This window comes from Dicentrarchus labrax, unplaced genomic scaffold, assembly GCF_905237075.1.
Source record: "Dicentrarchus labrax unplaced genomic scaffold, dlabrax2021, whole genome shotgun sequence".
In the NCBI taxonomy this organism is placed as follows: Eukaryota; Metazoa; Chordata; class Actinopteri; family Moronidae; genus Dicentrarchus; species Dicentrarchus labrax.
Genome location: NW_026136711.1, coordinates 28,118,926 through 28,142,742, shown reverse-complemented (window position 1 = coordinate 28,142,742; position 23,817 = coordinate 28,118,926). Strand labels below are relative to the sequence as shown.

Genomic DNA, 23,817 nt, shown 5'->3' with positions numbered 1-23,817 from the left:
CATTATGCATGTCATGTGTCTAATTTACATTTGTCTGTGTCTTACAGATCAGGAGCGGATAGGAAAGGACTCGAACTATGAGCAAGAAGGAAAGGTGCAGTTTGTTATTGATGCAGTCTATGCAATGGCTCATGCCCTGCACAATATGCACCAGGAGCTCTGCCCGGGGAAGGTGGGCCTCTGCGCTAAAATGGATCCCATCAACGGCACTCATCTGCTTAAGCACATCCGCCGTCTAAACTTTGCAGGTCAGTCACGTTTATAACCTTTTAAACTCCGCTAGTACATCTGTGTCCTCTGCAGACATTACTGTCTTTCAGAGGCTATAGGTTTAAGCTGGAGTGAAGATACTGGTATCATATGAAACTACTAGACCTAAGGTATCTATTGGTACCAACCCTTTTTTCTTCTTGGGACAGGGGGCTAAATAATGCTCCAAATTTACGCTAAATAGCCTATTGGCATGGGAAACACTATAATTGTCATTTTCAAAGAGTCCCTTAACCTCTCACCTCAAAGTACCTGAAAGAAAATGGGTTCCAAGGCTACCCACGAGTCTCCCCTTTACAGAAATGCCAATTTATGCTAATCCCTTACAGCTTTGGGCAAAAAGCATGTGTTATTTAACCTATTCAGAAAATTGTGTATTTGAATATTTCTAAGTCCCTAAACAATATTTGAATTGCATAAATTTGGTATGACTGGAAACCTGAGAATCCAGTGTATTCAATGAGCCAGATTGTATTCATGTTTGATGATGTTAGTGTCCATAGTTACAATTTTATTGTAGTGAGACCATTTTTTAAAACTTGACCTCACTGTTAAATGACGTGACCTCTAGGATAATCACAGACTTATGAAACTTTACAACCACAAAGTAGTGACAGAGGGTATTTAGAGGGTATTTAGAGGATGTATGGCTTTCCTACCAAAAAATGTTATAAAAACCCCCAGCTGTTCAAATACCTTGATACCAGATCGCAGCATGAATATTTTTAGGATTTTCATCCATCATTTGGTGACCTTTTTTAGTATTTTGGAGGGATTATTGACAAATTTGATCTCTTTTAAAGTGGTCTAAAATGTTAAGATTTTACCTATTAGACATAATGTAGCATGGGAATGACCATCATATACTTAAATCATAATGTTCTCAGCCCTTATACACTCTAAACCTACACTCTAAAACCCAATGTTTATTACAGATTTATCAACTGAAAAAAATAAATGTATTGATGACACACAGTGCTGGGCTGCATTCTAAGATTTAATCTTTAGGTTGCAACCTTCCAGGTGATGTATAACACCTCTATGGAATATACTATTGACCTGCTATATCCGCCTAAAGAGCCTTTACCCCCCTTAAAAACGTATCTGTGCTAAAGGTCGTGCCACAATTCACATACACCCAAATGTTCACCTAATTGATAGCATTGGGTAGTGTTTTTTTTTTCTTTTTTTATACAGGCTAGAGGACACACTACTACCATACCAAATTAAAATGGTTTGATACTTGAATACTACAAAACAAAGGCTATGTAACATTGTTGCAAAGAGTTTATAAGACATTGTGAGTGCAGAGATGTGATGGGATCATTTATGACAGAACCAGGGCCAGACTATTGACACAGTTAATGTACAATTGATAATCAAGCTGGTTCAAAATCAGCTTTTTACCATTTCACTATTATGGAAAAACAAGACTAACACTGCTCCGAGCTAAATGCTAAGGTCGGCATGCTAACATGCTAACAATGACAGTGCTAACATGTTGATGTTTACCATGTTAGCATGCTATTGTTTGCTAGCACTTACTAGAACTAAACAAAAAGCTGCAAAATGAGGTTGATGGAAATGTTATTTGTGTGTTTAACCATACTGTATTTCATGGCAATCCATCAAATAGTTGTTGAAATATTTCACAAAAAGCCAAAAAATGTCACGAACTACAAGAACAATCTGAAAGTCATCAAAGTCATCAGGATTTTTCCTCTGGTAATCCATCAAATAAACAGTATTTCAGTCTGGACCAAAGTGGTGGATAAACAGATAGACTAACATTGCCTCTCCTTGAGCCTTGCTAATGGCATGGCAAAAAACCTGCCAAAATCCGTTTTTTCATTACATTGTAGAAAGAACTAAATTATTGGACAAATATAATAATTATGGTACAGCTGTCAACAATAGAAGGCTATACATTTACTAACCCAATGTATTTCATGTGAATTATATTACCTTGAGGGTATTGGAAAGCATTTCTGGCACAACCAGACAAACATTTCCAGAATGTAGATGCCATTAACATCTAATGGGTCACAACCCAGTACCTTAGTTACTTCTGTTGTATGACCTATTTTCATGTCGTTCATGTGGCCTTACATTTTACCCAGCTATCATTCAAGTTCACATTCATGACTGGCAAATTAATAATTAACTGCTTTCACGCAGCAATCCAGAGTTTCATTATATAGACAGTTTCTTTTTAAAGCAAAGCAATTTAAGACAATTAAACTTCTTTTTCAGGACTTGAGTATGCAGTGTTTGCTCAGATAAATTATTCATTTGAACTCTTGCTCTTCAAGCTAATTTGTCATTCTAATATCTACTTGTTGCATTGGCAGAATGTCAATTCAATGTTTAATTCATATTGAGAAGTAAAAGAAAATATTTTCCTTTGCTTTGCAAGCTTTCGTGTCATAAAAGATCAGGGACATTTTTATTATGAAAGACAGGATGCCACTGTTAATAAATGTTTTTTGTGCATTAGGACTATTCAAGTTGTGACATACATTACTGTTCTTTCTAGTGAGTATAAAGTTACTCCTGCATGGATCGCATACTTGCTGCCAGAGCCAATCACATCCTTTCTGTCCAATGTGTTGTTCAGCGGAGCATCTCACGTACATGCATCGTTTGTATTTGGCAGAGCAACTTGCATCCGACTATAGCCATAAATAAAACAAAAAAATTAGCACAGAAGTGGTGAAAAAAAACAACAGTTAAATAGACACATTTGCTCATCCTGAAAAACCTTAAGTTAACTGCTCCCAGTAATCTCTACTACTGCTTCTGTTTTGACTGACAATCTCTCCTGAATGGAAATTGGCAACTATGAACAGAATGTCAGACTAGATAAAGGAAGTAAAACAAAATGTCACTTCAATCTGATTATCAGGCTAGTGATGTTAATACTATAGACAGTCATTTATAAAGTAGTCAAATATACAGTAGGTGTTAGACCTGAAGCTGCTTTCTGGTTTGGGTGCTGCAGAAATAATATATGTAGGTTTAGGAAAAATGTAGCAATAGGACCTTTAACTATCAACTATCGCAATATACATTGACTTGTTTGACTTGGGAATGATACAGATGTCTTCAGTGACCAGACAGCACTCCTTTGACATAATAATTAACATTTGTTTAGCTCTTACTAACTTCTAAGTTTATCAATGTAAAGCACCCCATGACTCGACAGGAAATCAGGAGGGAAAAGTAAACAGTCTTTTCCAACATCACCCATTAAGATGCCCTTAACCCCCAACTGCAACAGCTGGGCTGCTCAGAGTCCAATAGCATGTGGGAGAAAAACAACCGATGGACTGCTGTTCACAACAGGCAGTGTGTTGATTCAGTGGTTCTCATGGTCTGTTGTAAAACCGCTTTCTTCCCCCTGACAAGACATCTATATCTGATAGTTTAGGTTTATATAACTGTCTACAAAAGGAATATGCCAGTTTCTCACTCTGAGAAAACATGTCAGCTTTATTTCTTCTGTAAGGAGTTTAGAGTTTTGGACCAGCTAATATAATGACATACAGTTAGCGCATGACTGCATGATAGATAAAATATAAAACAGACATTCCAAGATTGCTAATTAAAGATAGGTTGTTCTGTGCTCATGTTTAATATTATGTGCAAGTGCGGAAATAAACATCTCATTTAAGTATGTAGATTAGAATTGCATCGACAAGAGAAATCAACATGTTTTAAATTTGACTGTTTGCACAACGACGACTGAGTGGTGCTTTTTATAAAGTGGCTTCAACAAGGTTTTCAGCCTGTAAGCAGGGAATTGAAGCTTCGGTGCAGTAGGTTCTTTTGAGCTGATTTTCTTTTTTCTAACCAGGCAAACTGTATTAATGTTACAACACCATCTGACCAGAGGGGTTGCCTTGAGGTTACACTACACTCCATCTAATTGCATCAGCACACAGCAGTATATTGAACTTGTCCAGATACATAAAACAACCTAACTGCTGAGACTGGATTTGTGGGACCGTGTATTATATTTTCAAAGATGATATTTATCTCTGTGTTGTGATATTAGTATGTTACGCACCAGTAAAAACACAGGTCTGTCATCCCCTTTTTTCTAATAGAAATTGCCTGAAATGTATGCAAAAGTAGGTCATTTTTTTTGTTGTGATGAATCATTCTTGAGGCTGAGCCGGCAAGAATCTATTGTTAAAGATTTCTGTTTATTGTCAGCAGTTTTAGTGGACATCTGCTAAAAATAATTCACATTCTCTTCCTCTGCAGAGCTGTACAGCTATCAAGAGTCCAGCAAACCATACCCATAGCAAATGTATTGTGTCTTAGGTTGCATATGTAATGAAACTCAGCTGATAAAGGTCAAATGTCAAAGATTCTTAAGAGCAGCTCATAGTGGCCATACACCTGGCACACTCACAAAACCATTTATCTATGATATCTCAGTGGGCTGTCAGGGTCTCTACAGGGGACACAGTAAGTTGGTTGATGACAGATAACCTTTTAGAAAAGATGAAAAATAATCTGACAAAAGTATTTGCTTGGCTAGGATATTTTCACTAGTCTGGGAGTATCCATGTGCTTTCTCAAGAGTCTTTACATTTTCTCCAATCACACTTTCCACACAGTTGGATCCAGAGTTATAGCTGTTTATTTATTCTAAATCACCAACCCCTTAAGTGCTCATTTTTGGCTCATTCAGCAGCCGGAGCTGCAGCTGACAAAGCTGCAGAATCTCACCTCACACCTCCAGTCCATCTTTATGCACCGTTTGACACTCTTTAGAATTTCCCTCTTTCTTGTTCCCACCTCTGTATTTGGTGCATCTAAGAGTTGTTTAGACTTCAATAGGCCACAATTGAATGAAGTTTCCCACCAGTGTTTCATGTCTCTTGCTATCACATCAGGGAAAAGTGTTTTTGCTGTGCAGCAGACAAAAAAGCAGTGGCCTTTACGCCATCATACTCACCAGGGACAGCGGTTATGAGGGTGGAATAAAGGCGTGCTTTGAGGGTTTTACGTCGATGCACACCTATCTCTTCTCAAAGACGTGCAAAGTCTCATTGCTGTGCAATTCATAAGATACATCTAATATGTACATCTTTTTTTGCATATTATAAAATGTAGTTTCTTTCACTGGCATTATATCCATTCATGTTACTCACAAAAATCTGACTGTTGGCATCCTAACGCGACAAGAGCAACGCACTGCTCTAAATATAAAGCCTGTTGATTATAGTATGGTGTTTACTTCTGTCATCATAGGACCATCCAAAAACTTGTTGTACTGTAAGATATGCAACTACAAAAATGAATAGATAAGTACTCAAAATTCTCAAATAGGGGCTAAGACAGGCCTCAATTTGTAATTTAGTTTTCTAAGTGTATCTTATCCTATTTTAGGCATCTCTCTGTTTTGTGGCCCTGCTCTCAATTTAATATCCTATTAATGCGAGACTATGTAACTTTTGAAAGAAGAAATAACACAATCTTCCTCTTAGAAAAGACGTGTTAAATTCAGAAGCTATAAAAATTGACCTTTACTCAGTCGAATACAGCTACAGCCTCTGGTGTGACTAGTTGCTTAATGTAAGCTAACTTTAGATATCGTGTATCTGACATCAGTCGTCAGTTTGCTGAAGTTCTGACTCATGTCTGTTCGTGCTACTTTTGCTAAAATGGTCAATGGTTTCATCACAAAACTTAATCTTGGAAAATGACAATGAAATTCATCATCACCTGCTGTCATGATGAATTTAGGATAATGTACCTTTCCACACCACTATTCACCAGTTTGTCTTCTATAACAGAAATACTGCTTTCATTCGCTTATTATTCTCAGTTGTTTCTGTTTTGCCAATTTTCGAACACCGTTAAGTTACGTCAAAAAAACGTACTTCCCTGGAATCAAAGGGCATAAGTCATCCTTTTGCTCGTACGCTTTGAATTTGAAACATCTACAGTAAGTTCTACTGATAGTAACTTAATCATACTATTATAAATTATTATAAATTACATATAAATTATTTATTACATGAAAACAGTATTTCTGTTTGAAAAGAGCTCTAAGAGCAGTAAATAGGTATAGCACATTATACTGACTTTACCATGGTAGCTGTTATAGTACTGCTAAACCCTCCTCAGTGTTTTTACTTGCCCTTTTGTTGTTTATGCTGGCTCTGCTATTATTTAAATACTGGTGTTTATGGTATTCATATTCTTTCCCTTGTAGGCCCGGAACTAAAATGCACTGTCATTATTTGAATAAACCTTTTGACAAATTGATGCATGCAGGGTCTAAAATGAAGGTTTTTCCTCACATGCTGCTGTGGAAGGTCACTGAACACTTTACCGGCAACCCCGTTTTTTTTGTCCGGGACTTCTGAAATCTTTTTAGAACGCTTTAGAATTGTAAACATTGACAGTGGTAGTGTGTAAATATGAAATATAATATGTCAGCTTAATCCCTGACTATTCTTAACTTATTTGCTTTTTTACAATAATATTTATTAATACAAGAAAAACCCATCTGCCATGGACGCAGGTGGCCTGAACCTTTTACCTACCACACACATTTACCCTGTATTTGGCAGGTGGCTGGTGCTAATTTCATTCCCTGAATACAAAGCATGCCACTTGTATGCCCACAGTACTTAAACCCCATTTAGAAAGCATTTGTAGATAGCAGAAGTTTATATACTATGATTGACTTATCATGCTAATATCATGACAGTGACAGGGGGGCATGAAAGACACACACGAGTGAAGTGGATCGGTGGTAAATTCTGCATGAATTGCCAGCATACAGGTCATTAAGAGTTAATGACCTGTGGAGGGCAGCAAGCTGTGCTGTCATTCACCAAGGTGCCCCGGTTGTGCATCCATGCAGAACAAGCACATGTTGGATTAATGATCATACTTGGGTAATTCTTAAGGTGTGTATGTGTGGTGTAGGGGAGGGGGGGCAATACCACAGTCATTAAATATTACATATAATTACAAGCTCTCCATTAACCCCAACATTTATTTGAGAATGCTCAAAGCAATGAGCCAACGAGTAGCCTGTGGTACACACGTGTGACCTCAGGCTACCCTGTCACATTAGTGCACAGCACAATGCGGCGGTGGCAGAGGCCTCTGTGGAACTCATTATGCCCCTGACTAGTGAGAGGACTGTTTAGACAAGCAGTTTGTGCCACATGACAGGCCTAATTCCTCATCTGCAACTCAAACATTGACCATACTGCCCCGAAATGCACCACTCTCTTCCCTCTTAATGAAGAGGACACACCACTGCCTCCGGAAGAATGACGGAGACCCCCGGCTATATTTACCCTTAGTTTTAAAGTGTAATTTCATTACCAAAGACTGAGAAACCAGATTTGTTTTACCATAATGCGTGCCAGTGGATAGGTATAGTGGGCTGTGCCAGCCAGCACACAGTACCATCTGATTTCTTCTTATGTGTCAAAATGCATACATTTTGCATTAAAGAGAACTACAGTATTTATTCAGCTGTCCTCATAAAAAACTGTCTCATATGGCTGTGTTAAGATAAAAATAAATACAAGTTAAGACATTTTGCTGTCACACTCAGTGTAAAGCTGAGAAACATCTGATTGGTAAAGAAGTACCAGACATCTGAAGTGGCACAGCAAAAGTGCCATGTTCTGGGTGGTGGTTGAACAACAGCCTTTATCAACCTGTAACAGGTGAAAAATTAATTTAAAAAAAAATGCTTGAAAATAGTGTGTAGTAGTAGTAGTAGTAGTAGTAGTGTAGCTCAGTGGTTCTCAACCTTTTTGAGGCAAGACCCCCCCCGAAAAAAATCTGGTTGGTGTTCATAACTCCCCAGTCTGCCCGAGACTGTTCAGTGATTACTTTAATATAACACATGAAAGCTACCAAGCTCAGGAGGACCATTGCTTTGCCCACAGACAGAACAACCACTAATTTGATTTGGCTATATTCACAGTCAACAGTCAAAATGTCTGCTTTAGGCCTAAAAGAACAATATTAGATATAAATACATCCTCATATTACTGAGGTAACTGTATAAAAACACAAGTATAGAGTTTTTGAGTTCTTTAAAGGATGACAATGCTGAGAGCTGCTTCCTCTCTCTAACTCTATGTTGTTTGCCAAAATATTTTATTTTATATTATTCTCCACAACCATTTGATGACCCCTGGAATTATCTTGCGAACCCCTTAGGGATCCCAGGGATATATGGTTTAGATGACAACATTAAAGGCAACATTTCTGATCAAAACAGAATCTCATCAAACTTTCTGTTACCCCCAAATAACCCTTTTTCCAATCTTAGCATTTTTTTTTTTTATTACTGTTGTGATGTTTTTAAATCACTCATGTTACAAGAACAAGAGTAAAATAGGCTCAGTTAACCTCTTCAATTATATCTATACATATACCTGTACATTATATTGTCCAAAAATAAAAGTCAGGCCTTTAAAGTGATATTACACATTTTTCTTAATGACTACCAAAATCTTGGCATTGTGTGCATATTGCTTGTGTGTGATAAACAATAAGTAATTTGTGCATATAAACAGAATTTACAGTAGCTCAAAGTCACAGTTAGAGAACAGTCAATCTTTGAAAAGTAAGCATGACCAAAAGACTACTGACTATATAATCATACAGTATCAGCAGTGTAAATCTGATAGTGTTGCTGCATTAGTCTCTCAAAATCACCAGTGTGGCATTCAGGGTCCATTTTCCTCTTTCAGTGACAATGGTGTCCATGTGAGCACTTACAGGCTCGAGCAAATAACCCCAACTGTGACAGCGGAAGGCAGAGAGCTTCAAAGCGCTTTTAAAAGCTTGGGAATTTGGAGAAAAAGAGACAAAGCATTGCACGATAAAAATCTTTGATAGAAAATATGAGAGTAGTCATAGTGTTGATGTGCTTAATATGTTTATATAAATATAATGCCTCTCTGCTTCATAAAGTCACTGTAATCCTCCCATGATCACTAACTGCTTTGTGATGTGGGCGGTATTGTCACAGAGGCAAAGCTGAGTAAAACAGTAATGCCGTAATCCAGAAGGGCTGACTCATCGAGATGTGGATTAAGGCGCTGCATCCTTCAGCATCGAAACAAAGAGCAAGAATAAAATACTCATCAGCAGAAATCCATCAGCAGCAATTGGCCACGTTTAGCTTTTGTTCTTAGACAGGATGCCTGTGTTTTGGGGGACTCGATAATAAACCAGGCGTAGCAAGGAAAACACAGGGGCTTACAGCTTTCATCAGTGTATGAAGGTATAGATGTTTGTGAAAGCTGATGTGAAAAGCAATTCGACATGAAGTTCCCTCGCTCTCCCTCTAAGGAGAACCTTTCCACGTTCTACTATGATTAAATGGATCGTCGGAAGTGCGGCTCATCTAGTTTCCTTTTGGGAGCTTACAGAGAAAACTTCGGTGTGCTTTCTTTGTGACACATCATTACTGCTCGTCTTAAAACGTTCTCACAGGAATACATTGACGTTATCATTGTTATCACAATGATAAAGCAGAGAACACCTTGGGTAGACAGCATCAGTTGTGAGAATAATGTGTTTGAGGTCAGGAGTGGGTTAGTAGTCAACCCTGACCAACGTCAGTCCAACAGCTTAATGGATGCTCTTTGGTAGCCAGCTACACAAAGCTGGTTATTTTTTAATATTCAACTTTTTAAAATGTTTGCAGTTGGCAACAACACTATTGTTAAGATTAGGAAACTAAAACACTTTATTTAGGTTTAACACATTTCCCCCCAGGGATCAATAAATTATTTTTGAATCTGATTCTGCATTTCTTATTTTTTAAGACGATCCAAAAAACAAAATGCTGTATCTGTTACTGTGTCAGTCGACATTTTTTGGCAATGTTCTCCAACTATTTTTTCACGGATGTAGCTAGATTGTTAGCTACCCATGTATAGTATATCCCATTTTTGATTTTACATACAAAGCTCTAAGTGGATGATGGTTAGTTGTCATTGAGAAAAACATGAAACTTGTTTGTGTCACGGAACAAATTAGAGACCTTTCACAACCCGAACCTCCACACCACACATGCTTTCCACCACGCAACATAACTGGCAACTATTTCCTGGAAAGGGTGATAAAGTTGGCACTGAACATAAATGATAGAATCATCCAATATGAACATAATTCCTAGTGTATGTATGTATGTATGTATTTATGTGTCTCCTGCAGTCAGGATGTGAGGGTATGTTATATATGCCATCTTGCCAAATTAGAAACAGAAATGTTTCAGATTCACAATCATCATTTTGGTTTCTATTGTAGCGGAATGATAACATAATAGTTTGCTTTCACAGATTCATGTTCATTACATATAAAATAATTTAATAAATAATAATGACTGTTCTCTTCTTTAGGCATAGCTGGCAACCCAGTCCTCTTCAATGAAAATGGAGATGCCCCCGGACGCTATGAGATCTACCAATACCAGATCAGAAACCGAACGGCAGAATACAAAATAATTGGCCATTGGACAGATCAACTCCATCTCAACGTGAGCATTGCCTTCTGTATTCCATGCCCGCACGCATCTACTTTACATAAAAGGATCGACAACATTTAGCCTACAAGTGTTATGTTTGTGTTAGCATTTGCAATGAAAATCCCTCTCTGAGAAGTTGTTTTCTCCAGCTCTGCAGCTGCGTGTTTGCTCACTAACTCCTCCCAAACCATTTGATAGTGCTTAGTGCCATCTTCAAAGGTGTAAATATCCAGAGGGTGCTTTAAATGATTAACAGGGCGGACTGTGATGAAAAGAAAGCCTACGAGAGCTTAAGGACAGACGTACTTAATATCATCTCTCCAGACGGCATCACTGACTCCCAAAAACAATACTGTGAGCAGGGGATGTGATGAAGTATCAGTATTATAACAGTAAATTACATAAAGAACCAAACAAATTATGTTTTGACAAAATGAAGAGGAGGCCTAGGGCAGGCAAAAGAGAGTACAATTGAACACATGAAGCAGCTTGAGAGGAGCTTTGCCTTCTTTACCTCTTTCAACAACGTGCTGTGCAAGAAAATAGGAAAAAAAAAAAACAAGGTTTGCGGTGGGCACCTACTGTGGAACGTGCCAGTTCTGACTCTAAAGCTGGCTGTATTTAATTAGTGTTCTTTGAGTTCTTAATTAAATGCACATTTAGAGACAAATTTACTGCCTTTGAATGAACTGCCACAATTGAATAAAATTGATAACATAACATTAAAGAGAGCAGTCCGTTTGAAATGAGGAAATTCATTTATCTTTACAAGCATGCTTGTAAAAGGGGAAATCCTAAAACATAATTTATCTTTTATTTCTCTGATTGTAGACAACTGAGTATTGATTTTTTTTTTTTAAACAAACAACTATTAATCAAAGCAAAAAAAAAAAAAAAAACACTGTCAGTTCCCTGTAGAGCAAACAATGGGTTTCCCCTTCCCTCTCATGTCTTGCCCTTCAGATAATTTGACCTCCCACTGGTAAATTCTGCTGAATCCATGAAGAACACTGTATTTGACCCCATAGTTTGCCCTTTCTCACCCGCCCCCCGCACCCAAATAAATAAATAAAAACCAAGTAGCATGGGAGCATACAGAGTGGTACTACAGGCCAAGTTCAAACACCCAAACAGCAAGTAACCACCGTGTAGACTGTCCTTGACCTCCACGGGTGCTGGGAAACTTGTGGATCAATAAAGCATCACCACCTCTACATGCGACCATTTGACAGGATACAGACAGTTTGGTACAAATCTCTACAAATTCTCTTCTGTCTTTGTCTCTCTCTGTGTCAATTCATGTCTGTCTGTGTCCTTCTGCCTCCCTCCCAGGTTCGTTCAATGCAGTGGCCTGGCGGTGTCCGTCAGATCCCTTCCTCAATCTGCAGCCAGCCTTGTCAGCCTGGCGAGCGCAAGAAAATCGTGAAGGGTATCCCTTGCTGTTGGCACTGTGAGCGGTGTGATGGCTATCAGTACCAGGCAGACACCTACACGTGTAAGATGTGTCGCTTTGATTTGCGGCCCAATGAGAATCACACGGGCTGCGTTCCAATCCCCATTGTTAAACTGGAGTGGAGTTCTCCATGGGCAGTCATCCCTGTGCTTATTGCAGTCGTTGGCATCATGGCCACTGTGTTTGTGGTGGTCACATTCATCCGCTACAACGACACTCCCATTGTGAAAGCATCAGGCCGAGAGCTGAGCTATGTGCTGCTAACTGGCATCTTCTTGTGTTATGCCACAACATTCCTGATGATTTCTACTCCTGATGTAGGAATTTGTTCCCTCCGGAGGATCTTTTTGGGTCTGGGCATGAGCATTAGTTATGCTGCCCTGCTCACCAAAACCAATCGTATTTATCGCATCTTTGAGCAGGGCTCCATGTCTGTCAGTGCACCCAGGTTCATTTCTCCAGCCTCCCAGCTAGTCATCACATTTACCCTGGCCTCAGTGCAGCTGCTCGGGGTGTGCATCTGGTTTGGTGTGGATCCCTCCAAGGCCATTATTGACTTTGAGGACCAGAGGACGTCTAACCCGACGATGGCTCGTGGTGTGCTCAAGTGTGACATCTCTGACCTGTCTCTGATCTGCCTGCTGGGCTACAGCATGCTGCTCATGGTGACCTGTACAGTCTACGCCATTAAAACCAGAGGCGTGCCGGAGACCTTCAATGAGGCCAAACCCATTGGTTTTACCATGTACACCACCTGCATTATTTGGCTAGCATTCATCCCAATCTTCTTTGGTACTTCACAGTCCACAGAAAAGGTAAGCTTAATTATTGCTGTAGTGTGATTTTTCCCCCTTTCTTTCAGCCAGCTTTTTAACTCATGGCAATACTTCAAGGCTTTTAAAAATCTTTGTAGCTTCACAAAAATGTTTTTAATTCCAAATCAAATTAGCTTCCCTTCTTAATTTCTTTCTTGTTCACAAGAATGTTTCAAATATTATTACAAAAACAAAATAATAGTACACATTAGCAGTAGGTAAGTACATCTACTCCAGAGTAATTTTGAGGTAATTATATTTTCTATTGTGTGCTATTTGTAAATATATATATATATATATATATATACACATACTTACATGTACTTTTGACTCTAATACATTTATCGGACATCTACAGATGACTAGTTACTTTGAATTATTACAATTTGAATTCCAGGCTTTTACAAGTAATGGAGTATTTCGGAAATTGTGGTATTACTACTTTTTCTGCAATTATGTTACATTTTTAATGGGGGTAGGGTTAATTAACAGAATACAATGACAACAGGCATAAACATTCCTTAAGACTCCTTCGTGTTCATGACAGGTGTCATGTCAGTCTTATGCACGCCCCTTCAAATAAAGTGGTACCAAATGTGCCACTCTGCCTGTATTTTATTTTATGATGAGCAGCTAAAACTAAAACTAACTAAAAAATGTCATGTAGAAGCCTTGTATTTGAAATACACAAAACAACAAAGAATGGACACAGTTTTATGAGTGCATTCTCTAATAACTCTGCAGGCAGCACGCAAGCGTGTGACTCACATATATGTGACGGCTGTACGTCACAGTGCATTAGAGACCCATGAGCTGTTTACCCAAACACAAGCTCACACTCGTATTCCCATGTCAAATCAATGTGCCTGACCTCATGAACTGTGGACCTGGATCCCATCCAGTGGGAGCACTGGGAGGCTACAGGTCAAGAGGGATCCAAAAGGGACATGGAATTGGAGGCTGCGCTTGGAACTCACATTCAGTGGAGACAGTCTGGGTACAAAGCCAAAGGGGTACAACAATGGCACAGTAGAAATGTGTAGATCCAGTTGAAAGAGGTCTTTTGGCAGTGTAACAAAAGCTCAGTGGCTACAAGAGAGGACAGTGGTGAGGGAAAAGCCTCATACTGGCATGGACACTATCAGCGGTGCCAGCATGGGTCCGACAGATGCAACAAATTAATCCTTACCTCCTTCGCCTTTGGGATTAAACAAAACAATGCATCAAAATGCTGGCCTGGAAAACTGGCTGTGATAGTTACCTTTGTGGAAAAACGTTCTTGAGAGACTGAGTGGATGCAATGTGTCACGCTCAGCATCCCAAAATAATTTCTATAGTCTACAGCATTGCAGAAAATCTGCATATGACTGCAGCCAATTGAATTACATTAATAATGCAGAATGTGACCAGAACTACAATAACTTATTTTCATGTGCTGCATGTTGTGTGAACACAGCAGAGTCTAAACTACTGTGAATCTGCATATTGGCCTCCTCTTACCCCATAAATCTGCTGGTGTTAACACTAAAACTGAGCAACAGCTTCTACATGTTGAAAACAATGAGAGACCTGCTGAGTTAAACAGATACTACTTGTTATATCTTACATTTACTGAAATATATTCAGGAAAACTATTCAACTAGTATTACTATACGTTCTTGATCATCACACACAGTAAAGAAAAAGCAGTCCAAGTCCACATTATTTTTTAATGTGAGTGTTGCACATCTTAAGTCGCATGTCAACAGCAGCCATGGATATCAGCGAGTTCTTTGTTTAATCATTCCATCTCCTCTCTCTGAAGATGAAAGAGAATTATACAATCACAGAGAGATTGAACAGCTTTTTTGGAGGATGAGGTAATCCATTAGCTAGCATGGCTTTGAATGGTAAAATAGAAGTTAAAGAAAATCTTTGAAGGGTAAGTTAAGTCCATACCTCAGATGAATTTAATTTACAAACCCTGAAAAACTTCTCTCACCCATAAGACATTCAAGTTTCTTGCTCCAAATATATGTTAGTCACTCATTAATTATTATTTCCTGTGGACAAATGCGCACACAATGGCTGGGAGATTGCTCCACTTCTATCATTTGGAAAACTTCTACCATTGCCTTGAGCTTTGTTAAGGTACGACATGAAATGGAACACAAAATGGAAATCTTGCTTTAGGGAAATGTCCTACATTTTGTCTTTCCTCATTTGAGAGAGAATAATCATATTTAATATCATAACGAAAAGGGCTTTTGAACGTTGAGTTGTAAAAACTTAATTTAACTCACACTTAGCCTAGTCAGACCATACAGGGCAGAGATTAGGAAGGAACTAACAAATAATGTCATCCTTGCCAAAGGGGTGTCAGTATATATCATTTGTATGAAGGGCTTTTACTGACTAACAATAAAGCAAACAGTTTTGCTGTGCTAGGTTCATGTAAAAAACAAAAAACAAACCCTGTGACTGATTCTCTGAGCTGTTACATAAACAATGTTCTTATTTAAGGAATTAACATGTCAAAGCAAACACACCTTATAATCATCGTACTGTAAGTGACAGGCCCCACAAAGCCTCACAGCCCACGTTGACACGTCTTTCAGAGCAATTAAATGCTCCACTTCCTCCGGGTCTTGATTTACCTTATCTAGCCGCCTATGTGCTCATCACCAGTGTACAGCGGGCCTCTGCCTCAGCATTACAAGCCCAGTCATTTATTTGTCATCTGGTGCCAGGATAAATGTAACAAATGCCATGGGAGGCTTTCTCTATCATTCAAACAGGGACATCTGGTCTATCTATGGAGCGTGATCACCGAGCTTTATGCTAGCTTCAGGAATAGAAGTGACACCTGCTTACCTGGAGAAACAGTCTAAATCAGCAGCTGCCTCAAAGACAGAGGCAGGAGGAGAGGCGTCGAACAATAGCATGCATGAGAATGACGCTTCAGCACAATAGGCTCAGTTCAAATTCAATCAACCCACACAAAGAGGTCCTGCTATTACAGTACATGAATGGACTGATGAATTGAGTGGTGTTGTTTATTTCTCTATGAAGTCTCCATCACACTATTGGCACTGCCAACTCGACGACAAAAAAAAAACTGCTGTTAGTGCACTAGTCAGACAAAGAGTGGGAGTTGCAGTGAGTTCAACGAGACCAGATGTCAAACAGGAGTGTGCTCATGACTGTGTCGACTCTGTGTTCTTCCCTGCTACCTGTTACCACCCCCCCGGTCCTTTCCAGTTCTCTCTTTGTCTCTTTTCAGTACAAAGATAAACAGGATTATTCACAATAATGTCCCACAGGCCCAGTAATACATAATGGAGACTGATGCTGTAGCAGAGGGAGCTGAACATCATCTTGGACTTCAGAGAGCAGTCATTGCGTTCATTAGGCCTACAGCACAGCAGTCATCTGGGTCTTGGCTATTGACCTCTGGGTGCTCTAATAATGGGTGAACAGGCCCTAAAGCTAATCAAGGCCAAAGAATTGTGATCTTTATAAATTGCATTCTCCCATGAAGCTATATTATTGTGTCCCCTAAGGCTTCTATTTGTTTATTAGCTCAATTAGAGTGCAATTATATTGAATTCTCATGCTGCAAGACCCTCTGCATAACGTTTCAATAGCATGCTGAGAAATAATGCTGAAGTTTACTGTAGAGTGGGAGTTGTGTAGTTTAAATGATTTTGATAGTTTGCATCCTGAAGCAAAAGCACTCTAGAGTCCCTGGCTGAAAATATAATCTATTTACATTTATTAACCATCAAATTAATCTTACGTTATCAGTTATCACAGATGTTATCACTCAGTTGTGTGCGACGCTCTCTGTAGGCAGAGATGTGGGATTTATTTTAACTCCTCTCACCATATACATACTGATAGATTATTTTCTTCACATCTAGTTTAGTCATTAATGCTGCCATACCCTGCTTCTTCTATGTTATGTTTTGCCTCAGGCAAGATCTGCTAATGGCAATGTGATGATAGGTGTGTGTGAGATATACAGCAACTCGCTTTTATGAGCTCTGGTCTGTGCATGCTCAGGTGCACTGCAATCAGGAGGAAGCAAATTAATGGATTGAACACTGGAGTTGGTCTGACACTGAAAACAGGACTCTCATTTATAAGCAGACCCACTGTAGCTCCAGGAAGCAGTACAGTTGAAGTTGGAGGTTTTCGTTTTTTTTTTAATCTAGTGGCTGTCTGAAGAAATACCAAAATAAAAATATACTGATTTTCAAATATGGGCCAGGCAGTAATTAAATATGATTATAAAACGTCTGTTGGTGGCTGTGACAATAAGGTTGAATTGTGTTTCGAGGTAGAAAGGTAAATCAGTGGGTTCGATATTAGTTTGGTGGAAGAGAGAAACTTCAGTTCAGAAAGTGTTTTTAAATATTTTCTTTCCTGACATTTTGTGAGTTTATTTTGTTTAAGTTATGAGCGCTTCTTGCACCTGCTAGTGCGAATATGTAGGCAATGTTGTTGGACTGACGGTGGCCGGATGGAAAATTTTAACATATCAACCAATCCTAATTGCAATTTACTGAATACAGCTCGCATTCCGAGCGTGTAGGAGAAACAATGTGAAACATGAAAAGACGTGAAAGGCCCTCCGTTCTGGGTTACTGTAGAAACTGTTAGTTGATGGTATTTGTATGTGTAAAAAGTTAATTAATATTAAAGTCAAATGACATATACTAACCAACTATTATTTGAGCAAAAACCAGGCAAAAATATTTTGGTTGTAGCTTCTCTAATGTGAAATGTCTTTCTCTGTTTTATATCATTGTAAATTGAATATCTTTGAATTTTGGGCAGTTGGTCGGATAAAATTACATTAGTGGATGTCACCTTGGTTTCTGGAAATATATTTTACTGTTCTTATTTTCAGATTGGTTGACAGAATATGCAGAGTAATTGATGATTAGTTGAAGCCTTTACTTTTTTATAGTTGGCAAATATATTTAACTAATTTTGCATGCATTCTATTATATTTTAATGTATATATTGAAGTATTTTTATTAAATATCTCAATACTACTTTCAGCTCTATCCCCAAGCCCTGTTTTAAATGATGGTTATTTAACTGACCGCAAGGATGGCTTTGAAGATGGCACAACTTTTTTTTTCTGCTCATGTGAGTAACAGCTTGAGTTCAACAGTCTGTCCCTGAGGCAGCAGTGAACCAAGCCCAGAGCAGTTCACTGGTTAACACTCCCTACAGCTGGGAGGGGACCACTGCAGCTGTCCCTCTCTCATACAGCCTCCATTCTTCCATTGTTCTCTCCAGCCAGCAGTCCCACATGGTACCCGAACTGGCTGAGATGAGATGCAGTCAGTCTGGGGGTAAAGCACCGTGGAGAGTCACAAATAATAAAAACAAACAAGATATTCAAGCTGGGGTCACATCTGGGGAGCTAAATGTTACTCTGCTTTGATGAAAAACCAGCATGGATCTACTGAGGGTCACTCAGTAGCTGATGAAAACTCTCCCAGTCAACAGGAAGAGATAGTACTCCAAAGGTGGAATCATATCAAATATTTATAGTTTAAGGTACAAAGCATATGAATGAGAGCCTGTTCCAGTAGAGTATTATATCATGGCCCCAGAAAATGTTTGATCTGCTAGCGAAGGGTAATATCCTAACAGTCAGTCAACAGTAGTTTAATTATAGTTGTAAATCAGTTTTCATAGCAGCCTAAGAACAGTAATACACTTTTTTCAATTCTGCAGCCACTCTTCTCCACTGAGATTCCAATCGCTCTCGCCCACAGCAGTGTTTTATATTGAAAATTCTACAAAGAACCTTTTAGATCTTTTTAAATCTAAAGAAATATTTCTGTTACTCAACTGCTTAGTAAATCGGCTTTAGAAGAAAGGACTTATTAAATCTTGTCTTATTAAGAACTTATTACAACCTGCCTCATTAAATGCATTTATAAATGAAAAAAAGAACTGTAGTAGTTTGTTTGTTTCCCATAGCAGCAGATACATACCACATGCTGAAAAGACAGGTTTTAGACTAGGCTGAATTTGTTTGCTTGCTGATCACATTTGGATTAGGGGTGGCAATTTTTTAAAATGTTTTTGACATTTGAGGGAAGCGGCAAGCAAGAAAGACAAACTATATTGAAACTTTATCTATTTCCATACTTGGATGATTATTGTGCTGTTTACTGGAAGACAATGCATTTATCTGCATGGGAAAACCCAATAATAACAGCCTTTCATATTCTCATATAAGAATTATTTTCCTGAGATGATGATACTGACTCTGCCAGCTCAGGCCATGTTAGAGTAAATATAATGTAACCTGCAACATTGTGTCGCAGCCCACCTAAATGGACTGTGAATAAGGAACACATGACAGGAAGTTGAGGCCTCTGCCTCAAACATTAATGTCAGGTACAGTTGTACTAATAGATATCTGGCTACACATTATTCATTTCTTGATTTCTTGAGATGGGGAGCACAGAGGGACCTACTGTATAGTATTTCTCAAATCCCAGGCAGTGTGCCAGTACCATCCCACAGAACACTTGCTATCAGATATTATTACTGTATAATAATTATATATTTGATTGGCTAGTTGTGCAGTAATTACCTTGAACTTTTCTAGGTCTGTCTTTGCTGCATCTTTCCTCATCACTCCCTCACAAGCCCACAACAACGGGATACAGATTTTGAACTAAAGAAGGTCATAATTACACAGCAGTCATCACTCAAAGATAATAATAATAATAATAATAATAATAATAATAATAATAATAATAATAAAATAACATTTACGCATTAAAATGTCTAAAAATGCTACACCTATGTCATATATTTAGTTGAGTCGTGTACAATGTTCAAACTAGGAGAAATCTATCATTTTTATTCCTTGCTTGCCTCTAGTTTCTGTAACTTTGGGATACACAAGATACGTCGAATACGTAAAAGAGTAAGGGAGGAAGTTGGGAAATGTGCCTAAAAATGAGCAAAACTTACCTCACCTGTGAATAATTTCTGCCTGAGTCACGTCAGATAGATTTTTATCAGCAACAGTGGTTGTTTAACACCGAAGACAACAACTAAGAGAGCCCCAAGTGGCAGAAATTCAACACTGTACACTGAAGCTACTCAATCTGCATTTGCTGCGATCCTATCGCTGCATTCACTCATTGTTGGCAAACCTCGCATTATTCTAACTGCTAATCTTGTATTCACACTAGACACATACCCTAAACTGACTTATTTTGTTTACCACATATAAATAAATAGTTGTTAGCTAATTTGTTCATATTGTATTTCAATGGAATGTAACTACCAGCAGTTTGTTGACACTTCTCTACTTCTTTTCAGTGAAAGAAGAAGTAGAATTGAAAAATATAGTTTTTTCAAGGTGAAGATGTATTCTTCCCACTTGCCAGCTCATAAGTACAGTCTGAACAATGCAGTGTGAATGCAGCGTACAGCATACATTTGAGAGAACTAGAGTTTCTCAGAGGTGGTAGTGCAGCCTATTGTGTGTTTTATTATATATATATTATTATATATCCGTAAGTTTGACCTTTTTTTTTTCTTTGGTTGTGCCCGTAACAACACCTGACCTCCTCAGTCAGTCTACAAAAGGTAGGGACTTCCTGCTGTTGAAAATGCCATAATGTTTGGATGCATTCAACTCTGCAGTATTATTAAATTGTAACTTCTATTACACAACGTACAAGTTAATTCCTCTCAGCTGGCCAGTCAAGCAGTCACAACATAGTACGATGTACAGAAATTACACAAGCTTTGCTTCTTTAATGCGTCCCTGAAGATGACTCATTAATTTGCTGCAGCTTTGGAAACAATTAAAATAGAATGAGTGAGACTGATACTCAGAGTTGCCCTCCCCTATGATTCAGAGGATTTGACCATGTGTAAAATTTTCACGAGCTTGTTCCTTTTTTACGGTCCTGCTTGTTATGAGTCAGAATAGGATCCAATCGACTGGTGTTATCAAATCTGTGTTCAGGTTGACGTGATGGCCATATTAAAACTAGCATGGCAGAAAATTAAACAAACAAGGTGGCCTTGGCTGGATTGGCAGATGCGCCATAAAAGCAAATGAGATGCTGATTTAAAACAAGTTTTATAACATCACTTGCATTAAATAGTTTTGAAGCCTCTATTGGACACAGTAGAAACTACTTCAACAACAGCTTGGCCAACAAACGGGTCATTGGATGCTCTAATTACAATGATACACAGCAGATGTCACTTGTACTGTACAAGCCACTGCCCATATAGAAAATCTGCACAGTTCAGTTCCAAAAAAAGGGCTAAACTGTTTGTGTTGTGCATGTTTGGTGTTTGCCTCTTGCAGATGTACATCCAAACAACCACTCTGACCATCTCTGTGAGCTTGAGTGCCTCAGTGTCCCTCGGGTTACTCTACATGCCGAAGGTCTACGTGGTTCTCTTCCACCCTGAGCAGAATGTGCCCAAGCGCACACGCAGCCTCAAGGCCGTGGTTACCGCTGCCACCATGTCCAACAAGTTCAACCCCAAGGCCGGACTCAGACCCAATGGAGAAGCCAAAACCGAGCTGTGCGAAAGCCTCGAAACACAAAGTAAGTACACAAATGCTAATGAGGAAGCAGCTGACTTAAAAATCCACAGTTTTCTTTTTTATCTGGCATGTTTTGTCCTTCAGTGTCTGTAAAAGAGTAGAGTAAAACATATTTACTTATTAACAGATGTGTAGCATGTTATTTAACACTTCATTGAATCCAGTCAATGTGCCACTGTTCATTTGAATGGGGGTGTATTGTTTGCGAGTCAGAAGGAACCATTACAGGATTCTCAATTCTGTGTGCGGGGGGCGTGAACTCATAAAGGAATGGATTACAGATGTCAACACAGAACATATTCTGTACTTCAACAATGCAATTCTACTTCAGTAAGAGCTTGAAATATGGCAAGTGGAAATGTAGATTTTTTTCCTCCACTATCATTTTCTTTGAATGTTCATAAAACAGATTTTCATCATTATATTGAATTTAGTCACTACACATGAAATCCGACATCTTGGCAAGTTCCACATGCAAAAATTTACCTTTCCTCTTTAACTATTGCTCTCTCTATCTACACCCAAGCCCTGTTACATATAGTTGATTAATTGACTAGTCAATGGACAGAAAGCCAGCAATTTTAGTAATTGAATACTTGTTTAAGTCACAGGTCTCAAACCTGAATGACAAGGTAGTAATTTCCCAAAGCTTAAGGTAACCTATTCAAATAGCTTGTCTCTATTTGAAATGAAAACGGCAAATATATTCGGTTCACTATCATATAGTAGGACAAAGAAAATAAAGAATATTTTGCAGTTGTGCTTGACAAATGGCAAAAACTATAAATTATCACAATATTTTTTGGGTTGATCACCTAATCAATCAACAAATTTCAATGCTAGAAAATTAATTACTCTAAATTCAAGGCTGTACAAAAAATCTAATGTAAAAAACAATGTTTTTGATTTGCAGTATAGATACATGACTTTGCTTAGTCCAGATTCTCAAATGTTCATAATGATTACTGTGGGAATGATTATTTTTGAATCACAAATTTAATTTTCTCTGAAAAAACTTTTAAAATCGTGATAATAAAACATGTGTTGAGGTTTGTACCAAAGAAATATGTTTTTTAGGTCAGGACATAAATTTTTCACTATAGTACTTTATTATAATGCTGTTCTGTCACACATTTTACCTTTATCAAAAAACTGCAGCTACTGGGATTTGGATATTGCATTTGGCCATATTGCAAAAACCATAATATTTTGATTAATTATGCAGCCCTTCTATAGATAAACAATTAATTGAAATTACAATCAAGATAATCAAGCTTAAACACACTGTAAATAATCAAGAGGCATGTGACTCCTTTCTCAGGCAGTTGAAGCTCCCAGCGGGTGCCTCCTCCTAATCTCAATAGCAATAAAAGTGTCTGGCTCTACTGTATCAGTAACAAACCCTGGATTTATACAAGTGAAGTAAATAATGACTTCAGCAATTGAGTCAGCAGAAATTACTCATGTGACGTCCCAAATGCTCTTCCTCGGTTTGCCTCGGGCAGGAAAAGGTTTTAATCGGTCACGTCTGTCACCAGAGATACATTCCCTCTGTCTGGCCTGTACTAACAAGGAATCAAAGCTTTTGTCACACATTTTAAAGCTGTATTTACTCCTTACTTTTTATACTAACAGTAGTGAGAAATGTTTCCCTTCATGGAAGAATAAAAGAGCTGACATTGTATTTACTGTTTACACAGTAAAAACTGAAATCAATATAAACTGTGTGACAATGCATTGTAGTAACAATGGCACACAGCAGTGAGGCCCATCAAAATAGCTACAAACACACAGTGCAACATTAATTCCTAGCTTACTTTAAGTTTCTGTGGAGGGTTAATAGGGCCTTTTGTTATAATAAGTGGCAAGAAGGCAAAGACGCAGAATTGATAGCCAGCAACAATTTATCCTGATGGGGTTACCGTTTACAGGGTCCGTACAGTGCATGGCTATTTGAATAAGCACCATTTGTCATTGTCATCGCCACTGTGGATATATGGCTTGATGAAATTGAAAAATTCCTGTCTGGGCCAGCTCCCACAACTGCCGAGATCTGGTGGCGATATGTCAGGATTTATCTGCTCCACCTCAGCGAATCAGCTAACACAGTCTGGGGAGACAACTGGAAAGTTGAGGCCTGATAGCT

At 38.5% G+C, this 23,817-nt stretch overlaps 2 protein-coding genes across 3 annotated transcripts in view; both read left to right on the top strand.

The window, feature by feature from the left end:
- Positions 1-23,817, top strand: part of LOC127371063 (immunoglobulin-like and fibronectin type III domain-containing protein 1) — a 190,148-nt gene that overhangs the window by 90,514 nt on the left and 75,817 nt on the right. The gene's annotated exons all lie outside the window — the stretch shown is intronic.
- The window catches only part of LOC127371069 (metabotropic glutamate receptor 4-like), a 157,047-nt gene that overhangs the window by 131,139 nt on the left and 2,091 nt on the right, over positions 1-23,817 (top strand). For both annotated transcript variants that reach the window (XM_051413648.1, XM_051413649.1), the window contains 4 exons: positions 48-248; positions 10,680-10,816; positions 12,137-13,072; positions 21,426-21,672. In XM_051413648.1, coding sequence (XP_051269608.1) covers positions 48-248; positions 10,680-10,816; positions 12,137-13,072; positions 21,426-21,672 — 1,521 coding nt within the window. The remainder of the gene's footprint in view (positions 1-47; positions 249-10,679; positions 10,817-12,136; positions 13,073-21,425; positions 21,673-23,817) is intronic.